A 26,828-nucleotide genomic window follows, 5' to 3' on the forward strand; every position below is an offset into this window, starting at 1 on the left:
ATCCAAACCTACATGGCCCTGAGTGAAAAAGTAATTGCCCCCTGAACCTAATAACTGGTTGGGCCACCCTTAGCAGCAATAACTGCAATCAAGCCTTGCGATAACTTGCAATGAGTCTTTTACAGCTCTCTGGAGGAATTTTGGCCCACTCATCTTTGCAGAATTGTTGTAATTCAGCTTTATTTGAGGGTTTTCTAGCATGAAGCGCCTTTTTAAGGTCATGCCATAGCATCTCAATTGGATTCAGGTCAGGACTTTGACTAGGCCACTCCAAAGTCTTCATTTTGTTTTTCTTCAGCCATTCAGAGGTGGATTTGCTGGTGTGTTTTGGGTCATTGTCCTGTTGCAGCACCCAAGATCGCTTCAGCTTGAGTTGATGAACAGATGGCCGGACATTCTCCTTCAGGATTTTTTGGTAGACAGTAGAATTCATGGTTCCATCGATCACAGCAAGCCTTCCAGGTCCTGAAGCAGCAAAACAACCCGAGACCATCACACTACCACCACCATATTTTACTGTTGGTATGATGTTCTTTTTCTGAAATGCTGTGTTCCTTTTACGCCAGATGTAACGGGACATTTGCCTTCCAAAAGTTCAACTTTTGTCTCATCAGTCCACAAGGTATTTTCCCAAAAGTCTTGGCAATCATTGAGATGTTTCTTAGCAAAATTGAGACGAGCCCTAATGTTCTTTTTGCTTAACAGTGGTTTGCGTCTTGGAAATCTGCCATGCAGGCCGTTTTTGCCCAGTCTCTTTCTTATGGTGGAGTCATGAACACTGACCTTAATTGAGGCAAGTGAGGCCTGCAGTTCTTTAGACGTTGTCCTGGGGTCTTTTGTGACCTCTCGAATAAGTCGTCTCTGCGCTCTTGGGGTAATTTTGGTCGGCTGGGCACTCCTGGGAAGGTTCACCACTGTTCCATGTTTTTGCCATTTGTGGATAATGGCTCTCACTGTGGTTCGCTGGAGTCCCAAAGCTTTAGAAATGGCTTTATAACCTTTACCAGACTGATAGATCTCAATGACTTCTGTTCTCATTTGTTCCTGAATTTCTTTGGATCTTGGCATGATGTCTAGCTTTTGAGGTGCTTTTGGTCTACTTCTCTGTGTCAGGCAGCTCCTATTTAAGTGATTTCTTGATTGAAACAAGTGTGGCAGTAATCAGGCCTGGGGGTGGCTACGGAAATTGAACTCAGGTGTGATACACCACAGTTAGGTTATTTTTAACAAGGGGCAATTACTTTTCACACAGGGCCATGTAGGTTTGGATTTTTTCTCCCTAAATAATAAAACCATCATTTAAAAACTGCATTTTGTGTTTATTTGTGTTATATTTGACTAATGGTTAAATGTGTTTGATGATCAGAAACATTTTGTGTGACAAACATGCAAAAGAATAAGAAATCAGGAAGGGGGCAAATAGTTTTTCACACCACTGTATCTTGCATGAAACAAAAAAGAAACAGGAGCGTCACATAGGAAAACGGACTCTCTAAATCCAAATTAAATATTTTATATTTAAAGAACATATAATGTGAAAATGGGAAACCATAGAAAAAGCTGAGGTTATGCCATTACAACGCAAAACGGGCGCAAGCGCGTCGTGAAGGAACAGTTGTAAGCGCTACTTTGACAAATAATAAATGTATGGCATAAAATAAGAACAGGGACGTGAAAATAAATCAGTGTTGTATGTGTAAATTACATGACATTTACTAATAAGTAAATAAATATGACCTCAAGTTGTGTCAAACAACTGAATCAAAAGCATTAAGAGTTTGAGAGAGAGGTCGAAAATAACGTCTTACCGCGTCTGGTGTCATCACTAGACTAGACATATGCGTTCGTGGGGTGCAACACCAACTAACACCCCCCAACAACAAGTAAAGGAACATTATAAATTTCATAAATGCAGAGTTCTGACTTTGGGGGTGTACACCTACATACATACAAAAATCCAAATAAACACTTAGCTACACATACAAAGACCGAACGAATTCTGAGATGGTATGGCACCTCGTACACGGTAAACTTCTGCCTTGCACCCAGTGCTGCCAGTATAAACTCCGACGCTGATGACCCCGAACTGGGTTAGGCGGGTTTGATGATGGACAGATGGGGATTGTGACTGGGATGCAATTGCTCTCATCCTGCCACCATACCCCTGTTGGATCACCCTTATGATACCCTGGCATACACATTCATAAGCCATTTCCACATCCTCAAACAAATGTAGCCTGCCACCGTCCCTCATACATCCGTGCAAGTCCATGTACTTCATACAACATGGAAGCTGTGCACTTGTCACAAGTTAGAACATCCCAAAATTCCATATAAAGACCCTCAAATATCTCTAACTGCATGTGGCATCTCGTTTCTGTAGAAATCGTTTGCAAAGCCCCCACTAAACCGGTGAACAAACCCCCATCAAAGGTTTCACTATTGCATTTATGAGATAAAACAGCCGCACGAAGTACTACTGCCTTTCACAAATGTCAGTGTTGGCTCTCTGTTTTAATACGCGCGTCGAGGAGTCCACTTAGTATACAGCCATAAACACCTGAACTCGACTTGCATATTTTTTTACGTGATCAATTTTTTATTAATGTCAAAAACAAATAATAAGGCATACAGCGATCTTAATATTAGCGGGCAACTCAAATCAACCGATCTCAACAACAGTAACGCTGTGTCGCCCCCTAGCTTTCATTTAGATTAAGTAAATTTAATGCATGAAGGTGCAGTGCCGAATTCACCCTCCTACCAAACCATCCCCAAGCCAAAGGGAATTATTTCTTTCGTATGGTAAATATGTATGCCTGTCCAAATATGTATTAAGAGAGCCTTGTGCGATTGTAAGATCACATTTATTTATATTCTGCGTGTCCTGCATGGTGTGTTAGACAACATTAATCGACTGTGGCTGCAACAGAATTCTAGGATGTTGACATCTTCCCGTGCAGAAATACCCCCGTAGATTAAGCACTGCAAATGTCATTACTGTTGCTACAACATAGACACATTTAGCGAGGGGATGCGATTTTGGCAAAGTTGACATCATCCTGCCGAAATCACACAAGACCCCCGGAAACATGGCCGTGTTCCAATTCTAGTCATTAAATTTCTAGGACATAATCTATAGGTCAGTAGGTCACAGCAGATGAAATTTGTGATCCTGATCTTACAGTTTGAAGTTAAGGGGGCAGGTGCGGGGTTATGTCGACATCCTAAAATCCCTTGGCAGCACCAGTCGAATAATATTGCCCAACTCTGAATGCTGTAACACTGTAAATGTGATCTTACGATCGCTAGTGGCTCTCCTAATGTTATGACCGAATCAATCAATAGCACTTATAGTGCCCTCCATAATGTTTGGGACAAAGACACATTATTCCTTGATTTACCTTTCTACTTTACAATATAACATTCTAATCAAACAATTCAGACTTGATTAGACTGCACATTGCCAACTTTCATGTAAGGGTATTTGCATACATTTTATTCACACAATGTAGAAAAGACAACAATTTTTAAACATGGTCCCCCAATAATGTTTGTGGTACGATTGGAGTCACAGCTGTTTGTGATTGCGCAGGTGTGTTTCATTGCTTCAAAAGTGCAGGCATAAGATACCTCCGCTTGCTTCTACCCTCTGAAGTTTGCAGTTGCCATTGTTCGTCACGATGGCAAAGAAAAACTCCCAAACACCTTTTCAACAGATCAGAAACAGTCCTCAGGAAGCAGACGTAGATGTGTCAGAGAAACGACTGCAGAAGACTTCATGAACAGAAATACAGAGGCCACACATCAAGATGCACACCAACAGCCAAAAATAACAATGGCCAGACTACAATTTGTTAAAATAAAGAGCCTGCAAAATACTGAAAAAGGGTCCTGTTGACGGACGTGACAAAGATGAACCTGTATCAGAGTGGTGGCAAGTGCAAAGTATGGAGATGAAAAGCCCAAGATCCAAAGCATACCAGATCATCTGTTAATGGGGGTTGGGGGTGTTATGGCATGAGCATGTACTGTATGGCTGCCACATATACTGGCACATTTGTCTGCACTGATGATGGAAATGCTGACGGCAGTGGCTCAATGAATTCTGAGGTGTATAGAAACATCTTAAGTTCCATTAGATGCCTCAAAACTCATTGGATGGCGCTTCATCCTACAATAAGATAATGATCCCAAACATACTGCCAAGACAACACGTTCATTTTTCAAAGCTAAAAAAGAAAAATTCCTGAACGGCCAAGCCAGTCACCCAATTTAAATCCAATTGGGAAAGCCTTCCATATGAAGAAAAAACTTAATGGGACAAGAAGCATAATGAAAATGGGGGACCATATAGAATAAGTGGTGTCATTTCTAAATTGTGCGACGTAAATGCAAACAAAAACTCTTCAAGTCTGCAATGTGCACTTTAATCACGTCTTAAGTGTTTGATTTGTAATTTTAAACTGTGGAGCAGAGAGCATTGTATGTATTTACCTAAAGAAAGAGAAAAATAATAGCTTTTGGCATGACTGAGGCGCGAGCACGGTGGGGGGTTGTGAGGTGATTTGGTGGTTCTGCTATATTCCAGTGTCTCTTAACGATGCATAGCTCAGGAGACTCCGAGGAACTGTCGTGTTTCTCTGTAAACTCTTCACATTAAAGTAGTCTGCTTTTCGCTGGGTACCAGTTTGGGACCATATTCGGACAAGTGTAGCCAGTCAAATAATACACGGTACCAGCATGCAAAGAGCCGTTCAGCAGCAGGGTCGTCGCTTTTGTGAACCCTAGACACACACTCCATGAGGCGCTAATTAAAACCTGTGCCCATTAGCTCTCCGCTTACGCACTCCCCGTAATAAAGGCGCTTATTCGTATGTTATACTGCCGCGTCTGCTACTGTCTGCTTTAAACGTCCGACTGCACTCGTTCTCCTACCTGTTGATCCTCGGCAGGCTCCATACTCCTTAAAACGCTTTCTGTGCCTCAGAGTTTCCACTTGCCCATAAATCCTACGGAGACCCCCTCGCCAAGGCGGGGCGCACGCCGGATCTCAGTCCTCCGAGTGGGCGATTATTAGAGGAGAGCACCTCCTTCGCGGTGGGGGGTTTCGCTGCCCACTAGTAAAGCATTCGTTCCTATCCGAGCGAAGGGTGCAGTGAAACACCAGTTGAGATGGGTGGGCGCAGCTGTCAGTGTAGCAGAGCCGATTAAAATGAGTACCGAGGCGATGTCCTCCGGAAAATAAAGCGAACATCTCCGCGGAGATCGGGGCGGAGGAGAGGCCAATATATTTCAAAGAGCCCACCAGCCGGCAGCATTGTACACAGTAGACGCTTGGCTTGGGTATTTGGAGGACTCAAAAAAGAGACAGTTGATGCAGAAGCCCCCAGGCGATGATTACAAGAACTCAAGTCCACTTTCAGAGCCGGCGCGGGCTCCGCAGTCAGCGACTGAGGCCGCACCAGGCAGCCTTGGCAACGGAGCAAACCATATGTGACTTAGAGACGAGCGTCCTAGGAAAGCAACTTGAGAAAGCCTAAAGGCGAATTCTTATTATAAAACAGTCAAGCATATGTTAAACTAACTAAAATTAAGAAAGTTAGCACTTTAAATTCTAATATGTCAGCTCTATGAAATATTTAGCAAAGACTACAAAGTTTTAAATGATCGACCACCCCTGTAAAGTTTTAGCGAATGCCTCTTTGGAGAAGACTGGTTCCGACTTGCAAAGAAAAGTACCTTTCAAAATATTTAGTTGATTTAGACATTGTTTGATATTATAAAAAAAATCAACAACAAACAACTTCCTAATCTCGGGTATCACTTGTACTAAATTTCCTACCCTGGTAACACAGTAAGCAAGTTTCAAAGTCGTATGCAGTTCGACCTCAGAACCGGTCGGGCAGTTTTTTAAAGTTGCACCAGGCGGAAGCACGTGGACGTAAGGCGACTCAACATGGGGAGGGTAAGACGGTGAGTGTCAGTCTGCAACGTTTCTTTAATAGATTGTGGCTTTTATCAAAGTGGGGAGCATTGATTTTTAAATTTCACTTAGGCTGGTCAAGTTTCATAAGCGTAAATATAGTGTATTTTTTTTAAGAATTCATATGTTAGATTAATTCTGTTACTTTGTAAGCATGGTTTTAATCGGCGACCCCAAAGTGTCCTGCTGTGAGGGAACGTTTGAGCGAGCCTAGCGAAGGAAAGCCGCCCTGTCCAGGCTTTGCTCCTGATGGTGCCGGGATAGGCTTCAGCGATCCCGATTTGGATTTCGTGACTGCTTAACGACTTCTGATTTAGGTTCCTTACAGTTCCCGTTCAGTGCACCATTGCTGTACCTGCATTCCTCATGTGTAGCTCTACTGAATTTAAGTTTGTCCTTAATTTTGTGTAGGTTTAATCAAGTTTAAAACCTTTCCATGTGAAATATCATAAAACAAATGAGAGTCTAAACCCTCAAATGTCAATTTCAAGACGGAAAGATCTAGAGAGAGCGAGGAAAAACATGTAAAAACATTATTCTGGCACTTTTGTTTATCTACCAATAAACTTTAAGAGTTGTTCAGTATTAAGTGATACTATGCAGTACAATTTGTACTTTGTCAAAAACAACATTATTCACAGGTCTGTAAAGTGTAGAGGAGGATTTTACTTTCAAAAAACACTTTTGCCTACAGTGCAAAGTGACAGGTAAACAATGCAAATACCTGTTATGCAAGCTAAAATATTTTTCACATGTCATCTACATCCAGGATGATGTATGAGACATTTTAAGTAGAGGTTTTGTTCATCAATACACTTCAGTGTCATATTTTTAAATTATTACCTATAATAGATTCAAATAAAGTCATCAGCTTGTCACGACTGACAACAGACCAAATGAGCACCCTGTAATTTTGTTTCAATGTGTGGTGCTAGACGAGCTCCATCACAACTGCATGTTACTCCTTTCATTTATTAACAGATTGAAATTCCTTAAGGGGCCATCTGTACCTGATACATCTGTCTTTTCACCCAGGAGAGCAGTGAACAGAAGTTTTGAAAGTTGTCCAAAACCCTTTTTAAATCGCCCCATTCAGATGTGTCATCAAAGTTTACTGTTTATGCAAAATTATCACCTTTGTATGCTTCCTAATCACCAGAATTATAATGTGACAAATTGCTTTTTTCTTCATGCTCTGACAGCTGATTTCAGCTCCTGGTGCCAGAGGTTGACCATCACTGGTTTAGAGAAATGGAAATTCTGGAGAGGTGTGACCCTCTGGTTGTTGAACAGTCATCAAATATTTAATAGTTAAATTGTAGTCCACATTATTATCTTTAGATGTGCTTCAAGTTTTTTGCACAAGTGTTTTGAAATCAAACCTGCATCTGCATATGCATTGACCCTGATGCACTAAGGAAGCCAGCATTTTACAAAGTAGTAACATATAGCTAAATGCTTAAATATCTATGAACCTGGTGACTGGTGTCACAAGACTGATATCTATCGAGAAAGCAGTAAGTCTTTTTAAGGGTATTCCCATAAATTGGACCCAATTATCATTTTCCCTTCAGTGTTGCTCTAAAATTTAGAACCCATGGAAAAATAACCCCTGAGAGTGAAGTTACAGTGTATTGCAAATGTATTCAGACCCAGTAAAAGTTTGCAAAATGTTTCTGGAGAACAGTGAATGCTTTTAAGTCCGTATTTTGCTGCATACTAATGTGCTTAACAAGAAAACCTTTTGATTACTGCAGCTACCTTAGGGTTTCATACCTCTCGCATTTATATTTGGTTTAAGCCACCTTTTGTCCCAACAGCTTTGCTTCTTCTAAAATGGTGTTTACCAGGTTTGTCCACTTTTGCTCCTGCCCTTTTGAGATTTTGGAAAATATTTAGTACCACAGATGGGCTTTTTAAAGTTTTATCAGAAAGCTCATGCTTGTTTAATCTGATTAGAAGACCATATACAAACATTAGCTCATTCACTGTTGTGCATTTTAATTTTCTTGATTAATTCTTTATCTTGTTATACAAACCTAGTTTTGCTGTGCTTTGATACACCTATATAAAATTCAGAAAAAATTGACGAGCATTTGAGTATAATAAGCTTGGCTTGTTATTAGAGAAGGAGTAAAAAAGCCAGATCAGTCGAAGGTATTGATTTTTCTTATACTGTTTTCTGAAAACCTACCATTATTAAGTTCTGCTGCCAGTTCATGCTTTCACAGCTGTAATCATTGCGCTGTGCAGTATTGATGTGCTAATAATTTTTCCACTTGTTCTGGTTGATGGTATTTGATGATCACTTTTTTTCTCTCTCTTGAAGACCAGTGAAACGGAAGCCCCAAAAAAAGGAGTATGATAGTGATGATTCCTTGCAAGGCAAGAATGTTAAGGATCCAGATAAGGTAAGATACCGTGACTGAATCTATTGATGGTGTTGAGGAAAAAACTTAAGATGAGCTGCGGGGTAGGGTAGGGTTAGACCTAAATGTTGTTTAATGATTTAATGTCTTATCAAAGTTCCAGGCTGGCACAGCATAACTAAATAATAATAATTTATTGATTTTGCTTTTTATAGAATGCGGGACTTTTTTCTCAATCTTTAAATTTTTTTTTTTCCATGTTGTTGCCAGAAATCGTCCCAGTATTATCAAGATGAAGTTGACGATTTCCATCAGAGTAAGATCGAAGTAAGTGTTTTAACTTTACATCTTTAAATCTGATGCAGTTACTTGTTCATTTTATAAGCACATTTTGGGGGAAAAAAACTGAAAAGACTTGACAGAAATATTTCTTAATGCCTCATTGTTGGCAAGTGCAGATCTGTTCTGTGTACAGCTCATCTTTTTATCTAAGATGGGATATGAGCCAATGAAGTGCACCCTTTCTATACACGAGGAAGACTTGCCTGAAAGGCTTAGTTATTGTCTTGTGAAACAGGCACATTGAAAATCCACTTAGTCAGTGGGGCATTAATTGCATGCATAAATTCTTTGAAGCTTTTTCCTTCACTGCTACTTTTTCCAGGACAACTCCATATTTAGAATTTCTGACTTGGACTGTGGAACCCATACGGTCTCAGCTTATTCAAATTCAAATGGTCTGTGATGTCTTTCCCAGTTCTGAAAATTCTGCAAACATTCGAAAATAAAAGAAAAATATGTACTTATACCCTATGCAAAAATGTATTTCTTTATACAAGACAAATACTTAATATTAACCAAACGTAGGTCAGTTCATTTCCTGAACTCATTTAATCCAGTTTTAGATTCTGGCTGGCCACATCTCTGTCTTGGGAACATTAGGCATGGTGTTAGAACTTTTTCCAGAAGGTCTAACTGGTATACTCACTTTGATTTACTATTGAATTTGTTATTCAAGTTCTTGTGATTTGAAAGAAATGCCAGGTGAAAAACTAATTGTGAGAGTGACTAAGTTGGAGTTTGAACCCAGACTCCTGAAACTAAGGAGCACCTGCACTTACCTTATTACCACCACGCAGGTCAAGGTGGAGTTTTTAAAACCTCTCAAATTCTGTATTTTTTAAACTGTAAACTGATTATGATTATAAAACCTCATCTGTGACACCTTTTGATTTTGATCCATGTGTTCCAAATACAACATGAAAGGTAAAAAAAAAATATCAGGTTAAGCTTGCAAATGTTAAACATCCTGTGATTAGTAATGGACATCTTTTTAATTACTGTTAATTGTTAAAAAGAGACATCATGCCTTATAATACCGAAAATACTGCAAAAATACATTTCCCAGAAAAGGATTTATTTTTGTGTTGCACTTACAAGAATTAATTGTATGGCTAAATGAACAATCTGTCACAAACTGCAGAATGTAGTTGTGTGAATTGATGTTATTTTTGCTAGTGTGCACAAGCACTCATCTGTGTGCAGTGGCCCTAAGTAGCCAAGAACAAACATTGCTCTGTCAGAACTGATGATCTATGCATATTCAGGAAGACTCTCGCCACTGTTAAGGTACTTGTCACAGTACCCATGAAAAGTATTCATCCTCTTGAGTTCTTTTTCTCCCCTCCATGTTCTCTTTTACAACACTAGCAGACCACGTGCGCTTCGCTGCAGTCGCTGTAGTTGGAATAATTATGTATCTACATGCGACTTATAGAGCTTATTTATATACAACATTTTTGGTTTGTTCTCCTGCAGCCAAAATATATACATTTTCTCTATGACTAATTTGTGAACATGCTACATAAAAAATAGAAACAGGAAAAACGGCAACACAGCCGGGAACAACAGTACAGTAAATGAGATCAAGTAAAAGTGTACTAAACACTAAAGTACAAAAACAAAGTAGAAAGTAACAGTAAACCGGAACACCGGCACACCACGTCTACTAAACACTAAGAAACACTAAAGGAAAAAATGCTATTCGGTAAGTACTGCGTCTAGTAAACAGTAAATCAGTAAAGGAGAGAGGACTAACCACTAAGGAAAAAGAACGGTAAGACCGCGTCAGCTGCGGGGCTCAGCTCGGAACGAAATGAAGAGAATGAAATGAGGTGAATGGGAGGAGAGATGATCACGTGACTCCCCCCACCTGCCTTAACTCTCAATCCCTCCACAAACGCACAAATATAGTCGCTCGGATCCCAACTCTCCTTTGTATAAATCAGTAAAGGAGAGAGGACTAAACAGTAAGGAAAAAGAACGGCAAGACCGCGTCCGCTGCGGAGCTCAGCTCGGAACGAAACGAAGTGAATGCAATAACGTGAATGGGAGGGGAGATGATCATGTGACTCCCCCACACGCCTTAACTCTCCAGCCTTCCACAAACACAGTCTCTCAGATCCCAACTCTCTTTTATATGTATAGATTAAATCATAGTAAATTTAATTACCATGAAGTTCAGTCTTAAACAAAAATACATTAAGTGCTCTGAAAATAATAGAAAAGGTGATACCATAGTTGATATCAGTGCATGGCCCAATGTCCTACGTTATCACCCCCTTAGAAATAAAAATTCCAAAACCACGTTTGTAGCTTCAAACCCGCTTTCAACATAAATTGGCATTTAACATCATTGTCAGCAAATGTAACATCAACAAATACAAACAATGCCAGCACATGGCCCAGTCTTTAGGCAAGTATGGTCATCTGCATTGATATCTTTGTGTTCCAAACTCTGGCATATGCTAAACCATATTATCACATCCAAGAGTGTTAATAGTGAAATGCATATCATTAATATTGTGTGGCACAAGCTGCTTGTCAGATCGTTAAATTCATCGTGAAGACTACAAAGATGCTTTGGCCATCCATGTAAACAAGGAAAAGAGTGATTGAACTGACTGTAAAACACAGTCCATTGTGGTCAGGAGGACAGTAACTTCCCCTCTTACTGTCTATTTAAAAGTATCAAAGCAGTGATGACTGGTGTCCCTCTCTCTATAGATATGAATGTTGATGTAGATATTAGTATTTGTCTTGTCAAAGCTGTCCAAATAGTTGTGAGATAAATATGTCATACAGGTAAATATGAAGATTGCTGCCTTCAAGACACTTGAAACTGACTGCTCTGTGACACTAAGTTGTGAAAACTCTTTCACCGCAACATTGTGACACTTGAGCTCTATATGCAATGTGTCCAGGAAATCATCCACGTTAACTGGGAGGACAAAATCCTGAATACTGATCTTTTTCAGATCTTTGGCATCTTGGACACGGAGTCTTTTCTCGTTGTCCGCCCAGGTTTGTTGGACAGGCCATGCCACTCACATAAAAGACTGTTGGCTTGAGGAAGGTGCTCAGATTAGGGAGGTCAATGAAAGCACATAAAGGATAAGCTTTTGGCTAACATAAAGATGTGAGAGATAGACCACATTGAACTAGAGAAGGTAGTAGCAGTCTGGTGGTCTTAGAGCTTGTAATGCAGGTCCACTTTATTTGTTTAAGCATATTTAACACAATCCTTGCTACTGACCAACTAATACCTGCCTATATTATACTTTTAACGATAGCTGTGTTATGTAGGTTAGCCTGGGATTGCATCATTTAACTCCTTTGATGCATCATGTTTTACAATGAATTTTGTCACATCTTTGCTTAAAATGCCACCAAGCCAATTCTGCTTTTAATGTTTCTCACTGATGTTGTCTAATCCACTTCCATTTGAAAAACAATCTTATATGTAGCATAAGTAGTAAGTACTGCCCTTTCTTCTATTTAAACAATCAGGTCAATGAGTAATCCAATAATTGAAGTAACAAGACAATTAAATCTCCCAGTGCAAATTTAATCATTTAATGAATAAGATTTGGTTTAGGTCCTTAATATGAGTTAATTGTTAACATCCTTATAAGCCTAGTTTTTAGTGTATTGGTTATATGTCATGATAAGAAAATATTGCAGTACTCTTCGTGAATCACTTACCCCCAACCTCTGATACATGCAGTATCTTCCTGGAGTTGTTTCAAATAATACAATTTAAGCATGAAAGTTTAAGAATCAAAATGTGATCCTGGATTCTCCATGTTAAAAACAAAACAGACAAAAAAAAAACACCTTTACACATCCATGTATGTTGTGAAACAATATCCTGCAGGGACTATAATTGCAGCAGGACTGCCATAGTGCAGGACCTGAAGATACCCAGGTGGGAGATGTGCTGGTAATGATATCGTTAACAATGACAGCAAACACCTATACAAATACCCCAGTATTGGGTATGGAGACCTTGAACAAGTGACTCATGGAGCACCAGCTTACTTCTAGTACACAACAGGATGATGGAAGGCATGCTGAAGTCTGCCATGTCTTTGGGTGGCAGTAGGAGGACTTGTATGCCCTCATGGTCAGGTTATTGTGATATTGCTTGGCTTTTAATAAAAGGCTAGAATCTTGGATTGCAGGGACACATTTGGCCATTAGCCGTAATTGTAACTGGGCAATTCCAAGAGTCTTTCAGCAGTGTTTCGGGCAAACGGGCCACTCACTCCACCAGATTTTTAACACCTTTTTACCCTACCAGGTTTTTTAACACTTATTGGTCAGGCTATGAAAGCTGATAATATACTGTAGAGGTAGATTTTTAAGTGAAATTGGGAGGAGAAGGTTGGGAGCATGCGCTGATGGCACGTTGCCACACCTACCACACAATGAATCACTGTAATTAGAATGTTGGCATTTTCTGGACTACTTTAAAATAACATAACACTTAGGACTCCTCTTTCTTCTTTATTCCTGTGTAGAAGCTGATGGGTCAGGGGATTGATCTTGACAGCGATCAAGAAGTACTTCCAGATGAGGTAAGGGACATATGTACTATTCTAGCCTTAGCCTTGCTGTGAAAACCATCCTTGTCTTCTTTCTAAACCTTCCACCTTGAATGTAAGCCACTGCAGAGTTCAACAATACTGGTCTAATCCAATTTGGAAAGAATTAGGTGTATCACTATCAACCCAGCAAATGAGTAGTTTTGCTTTGATATTCAAAAAGTTGCAGAAAATCTGTGATTATAATTGTGGCTTGGTAATACTGGTAAAAATAATGGAAACAAATACAGAAGTCTTGGCTTTTGTACTTGTTGACCAGGAGGAGGTCATGGGCCTGGAGCTGACTGAGTCCGAGGAGGAGGAGGAGGATGCAGCAGAGGATGATAACTATGAAGAAGAACCGAGTGATATGGAGAGTGACTTGGAGGGCAAGAAAGATGAGGGTGAGAAATTGCAACATAGAAACTCAACTGTTTCTATGTCTCTTGTGGAGCAAATGTTCACTTATTGATTTTAAGTTCCTTAATACTTGCATTCTGCTATGCGGAACACTGCTTATGAAAGATTGCACCACTATGCGGTCTAATACATTAACAGTTGATGAATCCCACATCTAGATGTCTGTGTGGAGTTAGTGCATTCTGTCTTTGCATTGTTTTCCTTCTGCATCCCCAAAGCCATGTATTTTCCGATTAATTGGGGAATTCACATTGGCCCCTCTGTGGTGTGAGTGCAGTGTACTGGCACCCTGCCTAAGGGTGTCTTCTGCCACACACTTGGAGCTGCCAGGATAGGCTCTGACCCCTGGTGACTCTGAATTGGAATAAGCAGGCCTGAGAATGTTACATTAACGTGGTTGACTTATTCTTTGCATACAGATAAAACTTTGTGGTTCATTCATAATTACCTTTGTTAAGCAATACCACAATTATCTATCCAGCTTGGATTTTGTTTAATCCTAGAGAATAGTGCAGTGTGAGCAAAGTTTTCTACATTTTTGGGCTGGATGTCCTTCACATTATATTCCAGGAATTTAACCCTTTCGCATTTCTTTTCATATTTTTGCTTTGCTTGTAATCATGAACATTAATAAAATTGTACACTTTACATGATTTATGTCTATCAGGTTAGATTAAGAGCCACTGTTATGTCTGAGTTACCTTGCAACTGTGTGCTTTAGCCAATTGTGTTGTCTTAATCTTTCAGATCTTCCAAACGAGCTTGCCTGGGGACACAGGAAAAAGACGTACTATGACACAGATTACTCTGATATCAGTAAGTATGCCATGTTGAGTGATTATTTTGTGTGTTTGTATTTAATAATCCCCATCTGTTAGGATTCATTCATCTGTGCGGTTAGCTTTTTTTTTTACTTGCAATCGGAGCTTTTTGTGAAAACACATGGTACGTGGAGTTTTGCTCCCTATCACTTACAAGATTGGCCACTTCTCCAATCGGGACAGATCCTAACTTCTAAGCTGAAATAGGAACAACCTATTGCCTTTATCTTATTTTGGCTTTTCCCATGTTACTTGGGAACATTAATTAATGTTCACTTCTCTTAAAAGTCATCTGTGTTTATGTGGGTCAGTGAAGCATGTCACAATTTGCACCTCACTTTAGTTTCTTTTTATTAACTTCAGATCTACTTTTAATACAATTCTCACACTATCACCTTTTTGATGGACTGATGGACATGGGCATTAATCCTTGTATTGTTGGCTATTGGTCTTCTTTACTGACAGGAAGCAAGAGGTGAAATTGAAGGGAAGCATCTCTGTCTCACCTGAAGTATTGGTAGCTCTATGGGTGGTTTTATCAGTACTCCTAATTCTAGCTGGATTTCACATGCAGGTTCACATGGTCGGGTTTACTGGTAACAACACTCTTGTTGAGGCTAATGTCAGATTGTTTTGAGTCTGCATACAGGAATGATGATTGAAGGATTGTAGCCTAGAGATAAATGGCAATTAGTAATAAGAGGTGATGGTAAACTTTAGAGATCGCTCTCCCCATTATTTGTTAGTGGCAAGGCTGTAAGATTGATGGAGAATTTCATGTTTCTGGTAACTACAACTTGTAACATTCTCATGGAAAATCATTGCATCCTTTGTAGTCAGTAAAATTGCCAGAAGCTGTTCTTTCTGAAAAAGTTGAAATTCAGAGTGTCTTTTTAAGAATTGAACCTTTTGTAGTCCTTGAAATTGCTTTGGCCTTCTCGGTCAGTATATGATATGGTACCATCTCTGCTGTGTACAAAAAGGGAGAATGTTATTGACTACTAGTAAAGGAGATGGTTGACGTCTCTCCACCATGAAATGACACTTCCAGACTAAAATGTAAGGAGATTGTAATCTTATTTGACCTGTCACAACCTGTACATATTCTGCATTCTCTGCTTCTGCTTGGTAAACCTCATAGATCATTCAAACTTGGGTCTACCAGGTTTCATAACTTTACTTTCCCGCAGGTTGTAAAATGCATGGATTTAACATTTGATTTTAGAGCCTTCTGGATTTCTATAACATTAGTGCAGAGGTTAAATTGCCTAATAGCTTGCTGGTTATAAGTGGATGATGTTTACTGTTGACTTTGTTTTCATTTTAATGATTTTCATCACATCAAATTCCATGCAGCTGTTATGGTAATAAAATATATGCACCTTTTTGTTTTTACCAGAGGCCAAATCCCAAGAGGAGATAGCCATGGAAGAAGAGGAGGAGGAACAGGAAGCCAAGAGCATCCAGAACCGCCTTGTTGGCATCCTAAGTGAAGAGGATTACGATTTGAATCTGCTTCAGGTATCTAAAAAGGATAGAAAAAACGTATTCACAGCTTTGCACATCTTCCCATGCAAGACAGATCTTTCATTGCATGGTTTTATTCACGACAGGAATTCTCTAAGGAACAGGAAGGGCAAAAGGAGACTGAGAAGGAGGGTAAAATTACCAAAGACTTGGAAAATATGTCTAGCAAACAGAAACTGAAGTTGCTGAAGAAGGAGTCGCCAGAGCTAGTAGAACTCATACAAGACTTTAAAGCCAAGGTCAGAGAGTAGAAGATGCTGCAGGTATGAATTTACAAAAAATTGAAGCACTCTTCACGGTTAACTTGTTGAGCTTTGTCTTGTAGCTGACTGAACTCAAAGATGAGCTCGAGCCTCTTTTGGAAATGGTGAATAATGGCAAGATTCCTCCTGGAGAAGTAAGTGGCTGTGTTTTCACCTATTGGTGCTGCCATTGTTATTTTGGTTCTTTCTAATAATAAGTCTTGAGATCAGTCAATGGCATGATTCCAGCATTACAGCAGGAATAAAATAATGAACAATTTAGACAAATGAGCATGAAATGTATAGTTTGCTAAAGTTGGGCAGGGATGTTGTATTCTGTACTATGTGAAGTGGAAGTCAGAATATTTATGACTACGCTGTCAAGTGCATTTCTAAGGTTACATCTGGGAAATATGTATGTAACTGTTATCAATGCAGTAACAATCAACACCAAGAGAGAGTCCATAATTAAAGCAATTTGACTTATTATAAATACGCTATTAGAAAAGGGTGAGGGTTGAATATTTTGAATTTAAGCAGGAGTAGATTAAGAAGTGACAGGACAGAGGTGTGGAAAATTATAAAAGTAAGGGTAATGCCAGCTATTACTTAAAAATCATGTTTTCTGCACTTGAATCCTGTAAAATGTAAGGAAATATCACTTCACATAAAGAACCACAGATATATGGGACAAGGTACTAAGAAGTGTCTTTGGTTACTTCAACCCTCAATCACCCTTTAGAAATGTTAGTTGTACAGGAATATCATTTTTTTAATCATGCTGCCCTTCCTTATGCTTAGTGAAGCAAGCAGATATGATCAAAAACAATGTAAAAGTGTGAAATGTGAAGATAAATGAAATCTAATAATGGAGAAGGCTTGTCAGCAAGCAGATTATGTAATATAAGAGAAGTGGGTAGAGTAGCTACGTCTTTTCTGTGTTCTCAAAATCAAGCAGCTACTGAGTTGGTAAGTTAGGATAAGTAGAAGTCAAATGTGTAATGAAAGAAAATACACAGTTTAATAAAGTTCATCACTGAAAATTAAGAAAAAGAAAGCTTACAAAAATTCAGGAAAAAGTTACTATACTCACAAAATAAAAAGGAGAAATGGTTTCTTTGTTTGATTACTATCTTAGTACAGTTTGAAACTGTTTGTCCTCCTTGCATTTCCAGCTGCAAGGAAGAACAAAGACTAAACTAGTCTATAGTCAGAATGACAAGAAATAAATTATGCAGGAGATTCCATTTACAAGTTAGCTTCTAGAGGTTAAATTGGAATCTGTGTGTGTGTGTGTGTGTGTGTGTGTGTGTATAAAACACAATTTCTGTCCAAGGAGAAATCGAACTTTATATAAAAAAAAAAAAAAATCATAATATGCTTACAACTTCTTCTATTTATGCCCAGCTCCCAACAATTTTTCCATTTCTGTAATGCGTCCTGGAATTTGTTTTGTGAAATGTTGAGTTGGTACCATAGTGAGTTGTCTAGCATTTGAAATCTTGAACCTTTCAGGATGGATTTCAACTTCAGGAACAAAAAATGTTAGCAGGGACAGTGCACCCAAATTTCATCACCTGTTTTATGACATTGTTCAAATGCTGATGAAAACTTTCTGAAACATCTAACAAATCCTGACTGTGACACAGTTCGCTTTTTGCCCATCCATCAAGAGAGGTGGGTCAGATTTTGCAGCAGCACAGTGCCTGGTAGATTTAAGTCAAAATTGTGTGAAACAAACTTTTACTGATGCCTACTTCTTCAGCACTTTTACAAACATGAATGAAAACCTGCACTTTCTCAAAGTGACCACTGGGGCGCGTACAGCCACCCTAACCTGACACAAACGGGCAGACACAGGTTCTAGTCCAACACACATGGTTTATTTACAGCTGGGGAGCGTTTTCTCTCTCCCCACAACACAGTAGCTAAGCACAACATAAATCTCAGTCCTTTATTTTACTTTTCTTCTCTTCCTGTTTCATTCTGTCCTTCGGTCTCCACTCCCTCTCAGGCAAGCTTTGTCCACCTTCTCCCGACTCTGGCAGTGCTCCAGGTGGCTCATCAAGATTACCCAGAATCACTCCCAGGTGTGGTAGAAGTCCACTATAGGGCTCTGCAGCTCCCCCGGTGGCTACCACAGAATTCAACAGGACTATGCCACACTCCAGTTCCCAGCGTGCCCTGCGGGAATCTGTGGTGCCACAGCCGCCCAGGAGGGGTACTGCCTCACCAATGCTCTCTGCCCCCAGTCCTTCCAAACAGTAGAGTCCTTGTGTCCAGTCCTTCTGAGCATTCTGATTGGCAGGTTTGGCTTTGGTAACACAATCCAAAGAGGAAGTGCAAGTGTGAGATGCACAAGGAGGAGTAAAGGTGTACAAGACAGCAAGTGTAAAACCTGACAGGAGGTAACAAAGGTGCTTTGAAAATGACGAGTTTGAGAAGCAGGCATTACAGGAACAAGCTTGAGAACGAGCACTGGTGAAGAGACGAACACGCATGAATACAGAGGAATGGTGCTGAAGGTACAACTGGAACAAGAGATAACAAATGTTTTTTAATAATTGTATTTGCAGTCTTTGACATGTAGCGTAGCGTGTGTGTACGTAACCAAACGTTTTAACATAATTAGGTAATTATTTATATCAGTTTAACATAACATAACTAAAAATATGGCTCTTACAGATAGGTTATTTTAAAGAAACTTTAAATTCCAATCTTTAAAATATATTTCCTAAACTTATGATCTTGTTTCTTAGGGTGCCAGTTACCTTCAGATGAAACATCAGCTTTATTTGAAGTAAGTATATTATTACACTAATTATGATATCTGAAAGTTGAGTGGACTTTAGGATTAATTTAAGTTTAGGGGAAGTAACCTTGAACAGAAGTGAGTTCAAACTCTGTTATTAAACCTAGACTTTGTAGAGGGAATATTGAATTTTGTCAACTTAAAGAGTTTTCAAAGAAGGATCAAGTTTAGACTGCTCAACCATCCTTTCTCTTTTGATCATGCTAAAACATTCCATACGTTTCTGTACTGTCTTTGATTGCTTTAGTTTTTTGGTATCATTGTGGTGTGAGATGAATGAAGGTCGAGCATAGATGTGTTCTATTTGAAAGTAGAAAATTTGAAACTAAGAGCAAAAAAAAGTAGTGGTATCATATACATTAATAGGGTTTTAAAATTTTTTTTTTTTTTTTTTACACTTTTATGAAGCCCTTATGAGAAAGCTGAAAAATGTGCAACATTTTATAGGTACAGGGCTGGCAAAGTGGGAGAATGGGGGTGTGACATGCCTGTGTTCTGAAAGTCTGCATTATTCTTGAATCCAGTCTAAATGGAGAAATCTCAGACAAATGGCAGGTTTTTCTAATTAAATACCCAGTAAACATAAAATTAAGGCTTAAACATTAAATTAAATAAACCAGACAACTCCCTACACACACCGAGCAATAGCTAATTCTATAAGCTAGATTTAATTAGAGACAACATAGTCTGCCTACACCATGTAAGCAATATTTATTTGCTCACATGACTATACAGCAGAGTTCTTCATTTTAAACCCAAGTACAAATGAACTGGCTACAGATTATAGTGACATTTCCAGTATGATCGGTGCCTTATCCTGTTTAACTCCGACTGTGGAAGCAGGTGTACTTGTGGGTAATTTTTTGTTCTTTTACTGTTTTGTATGTTACCAGCAATGTGTGAAATGCAAGAATTGTTTAGAATTCTTAGGCATTCTATAGAATGTGTGACGTTTTTATGCAAAGCATCAAATATGTGCGTTACTTATATACTTTCCATAAGCATTATACAGAACTAGCTGTGTAAGCCCGTGCTGTAAAAAGCCCAGGCTCCTAGAAACTATTGAAATCGTCAGAAAAAAAATTGAAGTGCAGAGTCGGCGGTTTTGTTTTGTGGACATGCTCACCCCCCCTTGTCCATCAGCGGGTAAACGAGTTTCTCTCTCCGCGGGGGTTTCATTTTGCCAGTGTGCTCGCCTCACGTGTGTATTAGTCGCTAGGCGAGTTTGTCTCCGACTCGTTAACTTGGGGCTGCCTTGCCGACTCTGAGCTTCATGCTGTAGCCTTGCACTTCTCAGCCAGACAGACAGACACACACACTTCTACGTGGAGACATTTATATATAAGATGAGGTTTGCCTATTGGCATTGCATAGAATGCAGTGTTTGAAATTTTAATTGTTTCATTCTTTGACATCCCATTTTCAATATTCTATAGATTTCCTAGGCAATCTATACAATGCATAATTTCACATTTTGACAGTAACATGTATTTCTTAAGGTGATACCTTCAAACCTATTTGTTGCCTCATTTTATATTGCTAATGCTTTTACAAGGAGTGGGGTTTTACAGTAATCCCTCCTCGATCGTGGGGGTTGCGTTCCAGACCCCCTCCGCGATAGATGAAAATTCGCAAAGTAGAAACCATATGTTTGTATGGTTATTTTTATATATTTTAAGCCCTTATAAACTCTCCCACACTGTTTATAAATATTCCCTGCACAGTTATACAGCATAAACCCTTTGTATTCTCTTAGATATTAGGTAAGATTCATTGAAATTATGAATGTAAACACACTGTTTATATACAGTAAAACCTAAATATTATTTTAAAGATATTGAGTGTCTCCGATATCACATATGTTACAGCCATTACAATAGACAGGCCACCAGCAATAAATACGTACAATGCAAGAAAAATAGTATACAGTAAATGTGTGTGTACAGTGATACTAAACGTATTGTGGTCCGGCCGGGACGCCCAGGAGGACGAGAGGAGGGCTTGTGCCTCCTCCAGACCGCGAGGGGGCGTCCGTCCTGGTTATGTTGGGGGCCTCGGGTAAAGGGCTTGGAAGCCCAGTCCTGTAGGGACCCGTGGCCACCGCCAGGCGGCGCCCCAGTGCCTGATTATCCCGGGAGCCCGGCACTTCCGCCACACCAGGAAGTGCCGGGGGGAAGACTTTGGAGGACACCCGGGGAGCTGCCGGGAGGACAGCCGGCACTTCCGCCACGCTGGGGCGTGGCCAAGGGAAGAATGCCGGGAACACCTTATATAAGGGGCCGCCTCCCTTCAGTGAGCAGTGGATGTCGGGTGGAAGTGGACAGAGCTGGAGAGAGGACTGGAGGCGGCCAGGAAAGATAGGCACAGAGACTGTGAGCCCTGGACTTTGGGGAATCGGTGCAAGAGGCACTGGGGTTTTGGGTTGCACGTAATTTGTAAATAGTGTAAATAAATAGTGTGTGGTGGAACTAAGTTGTCCGTCTGTGTGTGTCCAGGTCAAAGTTCACAGTATGTACATGTATTAAGTACTGTAAGTAGAAAATTAATTATAGTTATAGTGATTGTATATCACCGCCGTTGTTCTTCTAACCGGCAGTCAATCCAAATCCCTAAAGCAGATTCCATCCAGACTACTGCCTTATTACATCCACTTACAACTCGTTTTGCACCCTGGTTAAAAGGACACTGTGGCCGTAGATCTTATATTCCTTTCCTACTTTTTTTAAATAAAAAGAATCGTAGCCTCATTGAAGCAGTAGCAGGAGCAGATCGTTTTGAAGCCATAATGAAGGGCTTGACTATGCACAAAGATAAACACAAAAGAGCACAAAAGTTAACTCTTTACACAGCGAAACACGTTGATGCTGAATGAGCGAGACGAGACTTCCTGGTTAACATCTCATTCAGCACACAGGAACTTTACTGCGTGCTCTGATTGGTTAGCTTCTCAGCCATCCGCCAATAGCATCCCTTGTATGAAATCAATTGGGCAAACCAACTGAGGAAGCATGTACAGGAAGTAAAAAGACCGATTGTCCACAGAACCCACGAAAAATCGGCATTATATATTTAGTTATGCTTATATATAAAATCCACGATAGAGTGAAGCTGCGAAAGTCGAAGCGCGATATAGCGAGGGATTACTGTATATATAAAGAAATACATGTCACATAGCTTGCAGCAAAATAAAGATCAGAAATACAACGGCTTGTACCTGTTTTATAAAGTGTCTGATAAACATGTTTCACATTTTATGTATATAATAGCAGTAAATACAATTTTAAAACCATTCAGCCTTCTCATGTTTTATATTGGTTTGACTTTTTTTGGTTACCAAGGGTTTGTTCTGCTTTACTCTGATTTGAAACTGATGCATTATCTTTATTAAACCTGTGTTTTTTCCTACCATTTTTCTAGTTACTGCACAAATATCAGCTTTTATTTAGTTCTAAAGGCCAGAAGAATTCCAGTACACAACCATCCTGTGATAGAAAGGCTACTTGCCTTCAGAAATGTAAGTATTATTATTTCACACTCAAGAGTGCTAAAGTACTACCTGAAAGCCCCTTGAAGTTCTGTGGTGGTTGAATCTCTTTCTCATCCTGTAGCTGATTAACAAATTAGGAGCTGTGGATGTTGAGCTGGCTTCCCAAATTCGGCAGTTACTCTCTACTGAGCCGCTTGTAAAGAAAGACAAGAAACAAAAGAAACAAGCCAAGGCCGCCAATAAGGTGAGCAGCATGGGAATTTCTGCTGTGTAACTAGCTATTAATCTTCACACCATTTTCCTCCAAAACTATCTTTTCCATTTTTGTCCAGGCATCATTTTATCCATTGAGCCTAATCCAGTCTGTGGTTGATAGCAGTAGCCAGAATCTGTTCTAGAAGTTCTGGCCACAAATGTTAAAGCATCCTAGACTGGAAATGATGATATGTGTATACTGACTGTTATTCTTTTGATTGACTATACATTCAGTGCAGGAAATTATGTTAGACACACCAGTACAGATTTGAAAATTGCCCAGTGGACCTCCCAGTTAATCCTCCCTGATTAACATGGGGAAATGGGGTTACCGTTCAGTGAGCATACATGCCACAGATTGCCAAATTAGCAGATTCTAAACTGTGATTTTCTAGATAACTGTAATATCAGATCATTCAGCAAGGAAGCAAGTTGAGAGTCCCACATGAATGTATGTCTTAAGGGAGTATTTTTTTATTGTATTGGACTCATGAAAGCAGGGTGAAGGAAGGCATTTTCAAATGCAAGCGCAGGGAGTGGACATGGCATCTATAAAATTTTATCCACATAAGCCAGTTCAAAAACCAAAGGTCTTGTGTGTGTATTTTTAGGTGACACATAATGAAGCAGGCCAGGTACAAAATGCTGAAGATTCTGGAGCAGACCTGGATGAGGATGCCTCGCTTCATTATTACAAGCAATTGGAGGAGAAGCTGAAGCTAAAACGAAAGAGGGCACAGGCTGAGAAAGAATGGTAAGTTGGTTTCATTCTGTGGGCAGATGGCAGGCCATTGACAGTGTTGATACGTAACTGTTCTCAATATGGAAACACTACACATGATGAGGGTATTGCGTAATGACAGTTGGTCAGAGTCACAGGGCAAGTACATCACAAGTAGTAGGTTAACATTAAGCGGCATATCTAAGCAATGTAGGCTATTATATAAAGTGAGCGTTTAGTCCTTTCTGTCCTTGTGGGAAAATTAAAATTGAGTAAGGAATAGCAGAGGTGAGACCCACCTAACTTTAGAAAATGGCATCCTAATCCAAAAATATGTGAGTATCCTCATTCTTTGGTGCGAGGTCTTTTCTCTCACGCCTTTCAGAACAAAACTCCCTTTGAAATTTATGCCTTTGGTGTTTTTTTTAAATTGCACAATGAATTTACAAATTTGTGTACAAACATTTCTTTGAGCTACATGTTCTATTAAAGGACATTACAGACCATCTCCATAACGACTTGAAACAATTCAATGTCTCTTGGCTACTTTTAGAATTAATTGACAAGTAGGACTTCTGGTTTAAAGCACAGATTGATTCTCGGTGTATGCAGTGTCAAGTATAATCTGATATGAAGTACATTCAAACACATTTGTGTGGCAGTGTGAGTGAACTTTAGTGATTAGCTATCAGAGTTTACTTTTAATGTATGTATGTATCTGTGTATGTATTTGCTCTATTATTATTACTCCCTGTACCGCCCATTGTATGAATTATTAATGACACTGGAAGCTCCCATTACTCCCACCTTTTACCAGTATGGACAAAGTAGAGTACACTGCGCCGCAGCAGAATCGGTTATTGAAGAGCTGCCTACAGTATACTCATTGTTTTTTTTGCTATTCATGACTTTTCATCATCTGCTATTTTACGAAAAGTTTCCTTTTCTCTTGTATTAAAGATGTGAGGATTGCCTTTCTAATTTTAGGTCAGAGGAGGTGAATGAGGAACAAGTGGATGAAGATGGAAAGAGAGCCATCACTTACCAGGTTTGTGGAGATTCACCTTATCCAACTACAATCCACCAGATTGCACAACCATGACTTGCTTTGCTGGTGGCATTTTTCTGTTAGGCCATACAGAGACTGTTTTTGTTTTGCTTTTTTTAAGGTAAATTATAACAGCTATAGTACCGTTGCAAAAGCTTTAAGGGTATTACATAATAGTGATGCGTTGCAAACCAAGAGTCATGATCTTCTGAAATGATTTCAGCCCAGAACCACCTTAAACATTCAGAGCCGTTCACAAATGTTCTCATAATTATCAACTGACTTAGATGCACAATCGCAAAAAAAAGTCTGATCATGTCCAGTTAGCAACACTTGACCGCTGCTGTTTCCTCCTACAGATTGCAAAGAACAAAGGCCTCACTCCAAGGAGAAAGAAGATTGACCGGAATCCAAGGGTCAAGCACCGTGAGAAGTTCAGGCGGGCCAAAATTCGCAGAAAGGGCCAGGTAGGCATCTTAAAAAGAGAATAAGAACAGATGTGTGGTGCTGGCTGGCTGGCTGGCCGGCCGGTGGTCACAGTTACATTTGTCAGTGAGCAGAGTAAGAAACTCAACTGCAGGCTACAAATGGGTGTCTGTTGTCTTTCTCGCTTGTTGCAAGACAAATTGTGACATTAGTATTCTGCTATGCTGTTTAAAATTTCATTCGTGCCAACTTTGTTTTTTTTTTTTTAAGGTGTTGGAGGTCCGCAGAGAAGAGCAGCGGTATGGAGGAGAACTGTCTGGCATTCGGGCTGGCGTTAAGAAGAGCATTAAGCTTAAGTAGAATTGCCATTGGTGTGGTGTGTTTTTTGAACTTTTAGTGAGGAATCAAGTGTGAAATAAATGTTACAAAAAGATCCTGATGCAGTAGTTAGTTTCCTGTGCATGAGAGCCGTGTATCTTAAGGGTTTATTATTGTTCATTTTTGCTCACCTGGACTGTGTCTTCACTTGGTCGTCTGGTGTGAAATGCGGACCACATGACTCCACAAACACTTGTCTGCTTCTCTTTCACTAATAGCGTTTTTGAATGGCCAGCCCAGAACCGACTTAACTTCACCCAGGTGTTCTCCTCCAAATTCAGCTTCAAAGATCATTTCAGCACAAGTGGGCATCCCAACATGTGGGTCAAAGACAGCAAATTATTTTTAAGCACACATAAAATGCAACTTGGAAGATTCTTTCTTTTTTTTATTATTATCATCACAGCTCCAATCTTTGTAAGCCACAACTGTTGAGACTGGAATTCCAATAAAAGGAAAATGATGATAGCTTTTAATCTGTGCATGCAGTGAACTTTGTGTCGACTGGAAGGAGGCCTAAGCCTTTGTCTACTAAATCAGCATTCATACAGCAGGGCCATAAAGGAACAAGAACAGGCCAAGAACTCTTCAAAAACCGCAATGGAAGACATCTTTCCACTGTGCATCTTAGTCGAGCGTTCACAGAGAATGCTCTTTGCAGAAGGTAAATCAGTCCCCTCCATCTCTGATAACCAGTAATGGCTTACGTGGTGAATTTTATTATTCCACCTCAAGCATATGGTGGAAATGCTGCTGTGCACTGTGACATGGCCCTAAACTGAGCTGCATTTCATTTGTCTTTATTACAATGAACACACTTTCTGCAACAGTGCACATTATACGCAAACCGGGGTATTCACTTTATTAGGTACACCTTGCTAGTACTGGGTTTGGACCCCCTTATGCCTTTTGAATTTCCATTATTTTGTGTGGCACAGATTCATCAGGGTGCTGGTAACATTCCTTGGGGATTTTGGTCCATATTGACATAATAGAATCATGCAGTTGCTGCGGATTTGTCGGCTGTGCATCTATGATGCCAATCTTCTGTTCCACCACATCCCAAAGGTGCTTTATTGGACTGTGGAAGACTTGGACTTTTTATGAAACCAGTTTGAGATGATTTGAGCTTTACAACATGGCATGGGTACACTGTGGTCATAAAGGGATGGAAGTGGTCAGCAACAATACTCGCGTAAGCTGTGGCAGTTAAACAATGCTCAATTGGTACTAAGGGGCCCAAAGTGTGCCAAGAATATACTCCCCACCTCATTACACCACCACCACCACCATCAGCAGAATGAACCACTGATACCAGGCAGGATCGATCCTTACTTTCAGGTTGTGGAGGCCAGATTTTACCCTACCCTCCAATTGGTGCAGCAGAAATCGCGACTCATCACACCAGGCA

General features: G+C 39.8%; 2 protein-coding genes across 5 annotated transcripts in view; one reads left to right on the plus strand and one right to left on the minus strand.

Annotated features, from left to right (window-relative positions):
• Positions 1 to 5,462, minus strand: part of ccdc30 (coiled-coil domain containing 30) — a 95,494-nt gene extending 90,032 nt beyond the window's left edge. For all 4 annotated transcript variants that reach the window (XM_039755816.1, XM_039755817.1, XM_039755818.1 and 1 more), the window contains exon 1: positions 4,939 to 5,462. In XM_039755816.1, coding sequence (XP_039611750.1) covers positions 4,939 to 4,962 — 24 coding nt within the window. In that variant the 5' untranslated portion in view covers positions 4,963 to 5,462. The remainder of the gene's footprint in view (positions 1 to 4,938) is intronic.
• A 1-nt stretch (position 5,463) lies between these two features.
• Positions 5,464 to 25,478, plus strand: utp3 (UTP3 small subunit processome component). Its single transcript, XM_039755819.1, has 16 exons — positions 5,464 to 5,976; positions 8,316 to 8,397; positions 8,626 to 8,682; positions 13,218 to 13,274; positions 13,561 to 13,684; positions 14,448 to 14,516; positions 15,921 to 16,042; positions 16,135 to 16,287; positions 16,374 to 16,445; positions 19,050 to 19,090; positions 22,520 to 22,616; positions 22,711 to 22,833; positions 23,456 to 23,598; positions 24,553 to 24,613; positions 24,973 to 25,080; positions 25,310 to 25,478. Exons 1-16 carry the CDS (start codon positions 5,960 to 5,962, stop codon positions 25,397 to 25,399), a joined length of 1,416 nt encoding a protein of 471 aa, XP_039611753.1. The 5' UTR covers positions 5,464 to 5,959; the 3' UTR covers positions 25,400 to 25,478.
• Positions 25,479 to 26,828: the final 1,350 nt, after the last annotated feature.

Source organism: Polypterus senegalus, chromosome 6, assembly GCF_016835505.1.
Source record: "Polypterus senegalus isolate Bchr_013 chromosome 6, ASM1683550v1, whole genome shotgun sequence".
Classification (NCBI taxonomy): domain Eukaryota; kingdom Metazoa; phylum Chordata; class Cladistia; order Polypteriformes; family Polypteridae; genus Polypterus; species Polypterus senegalus.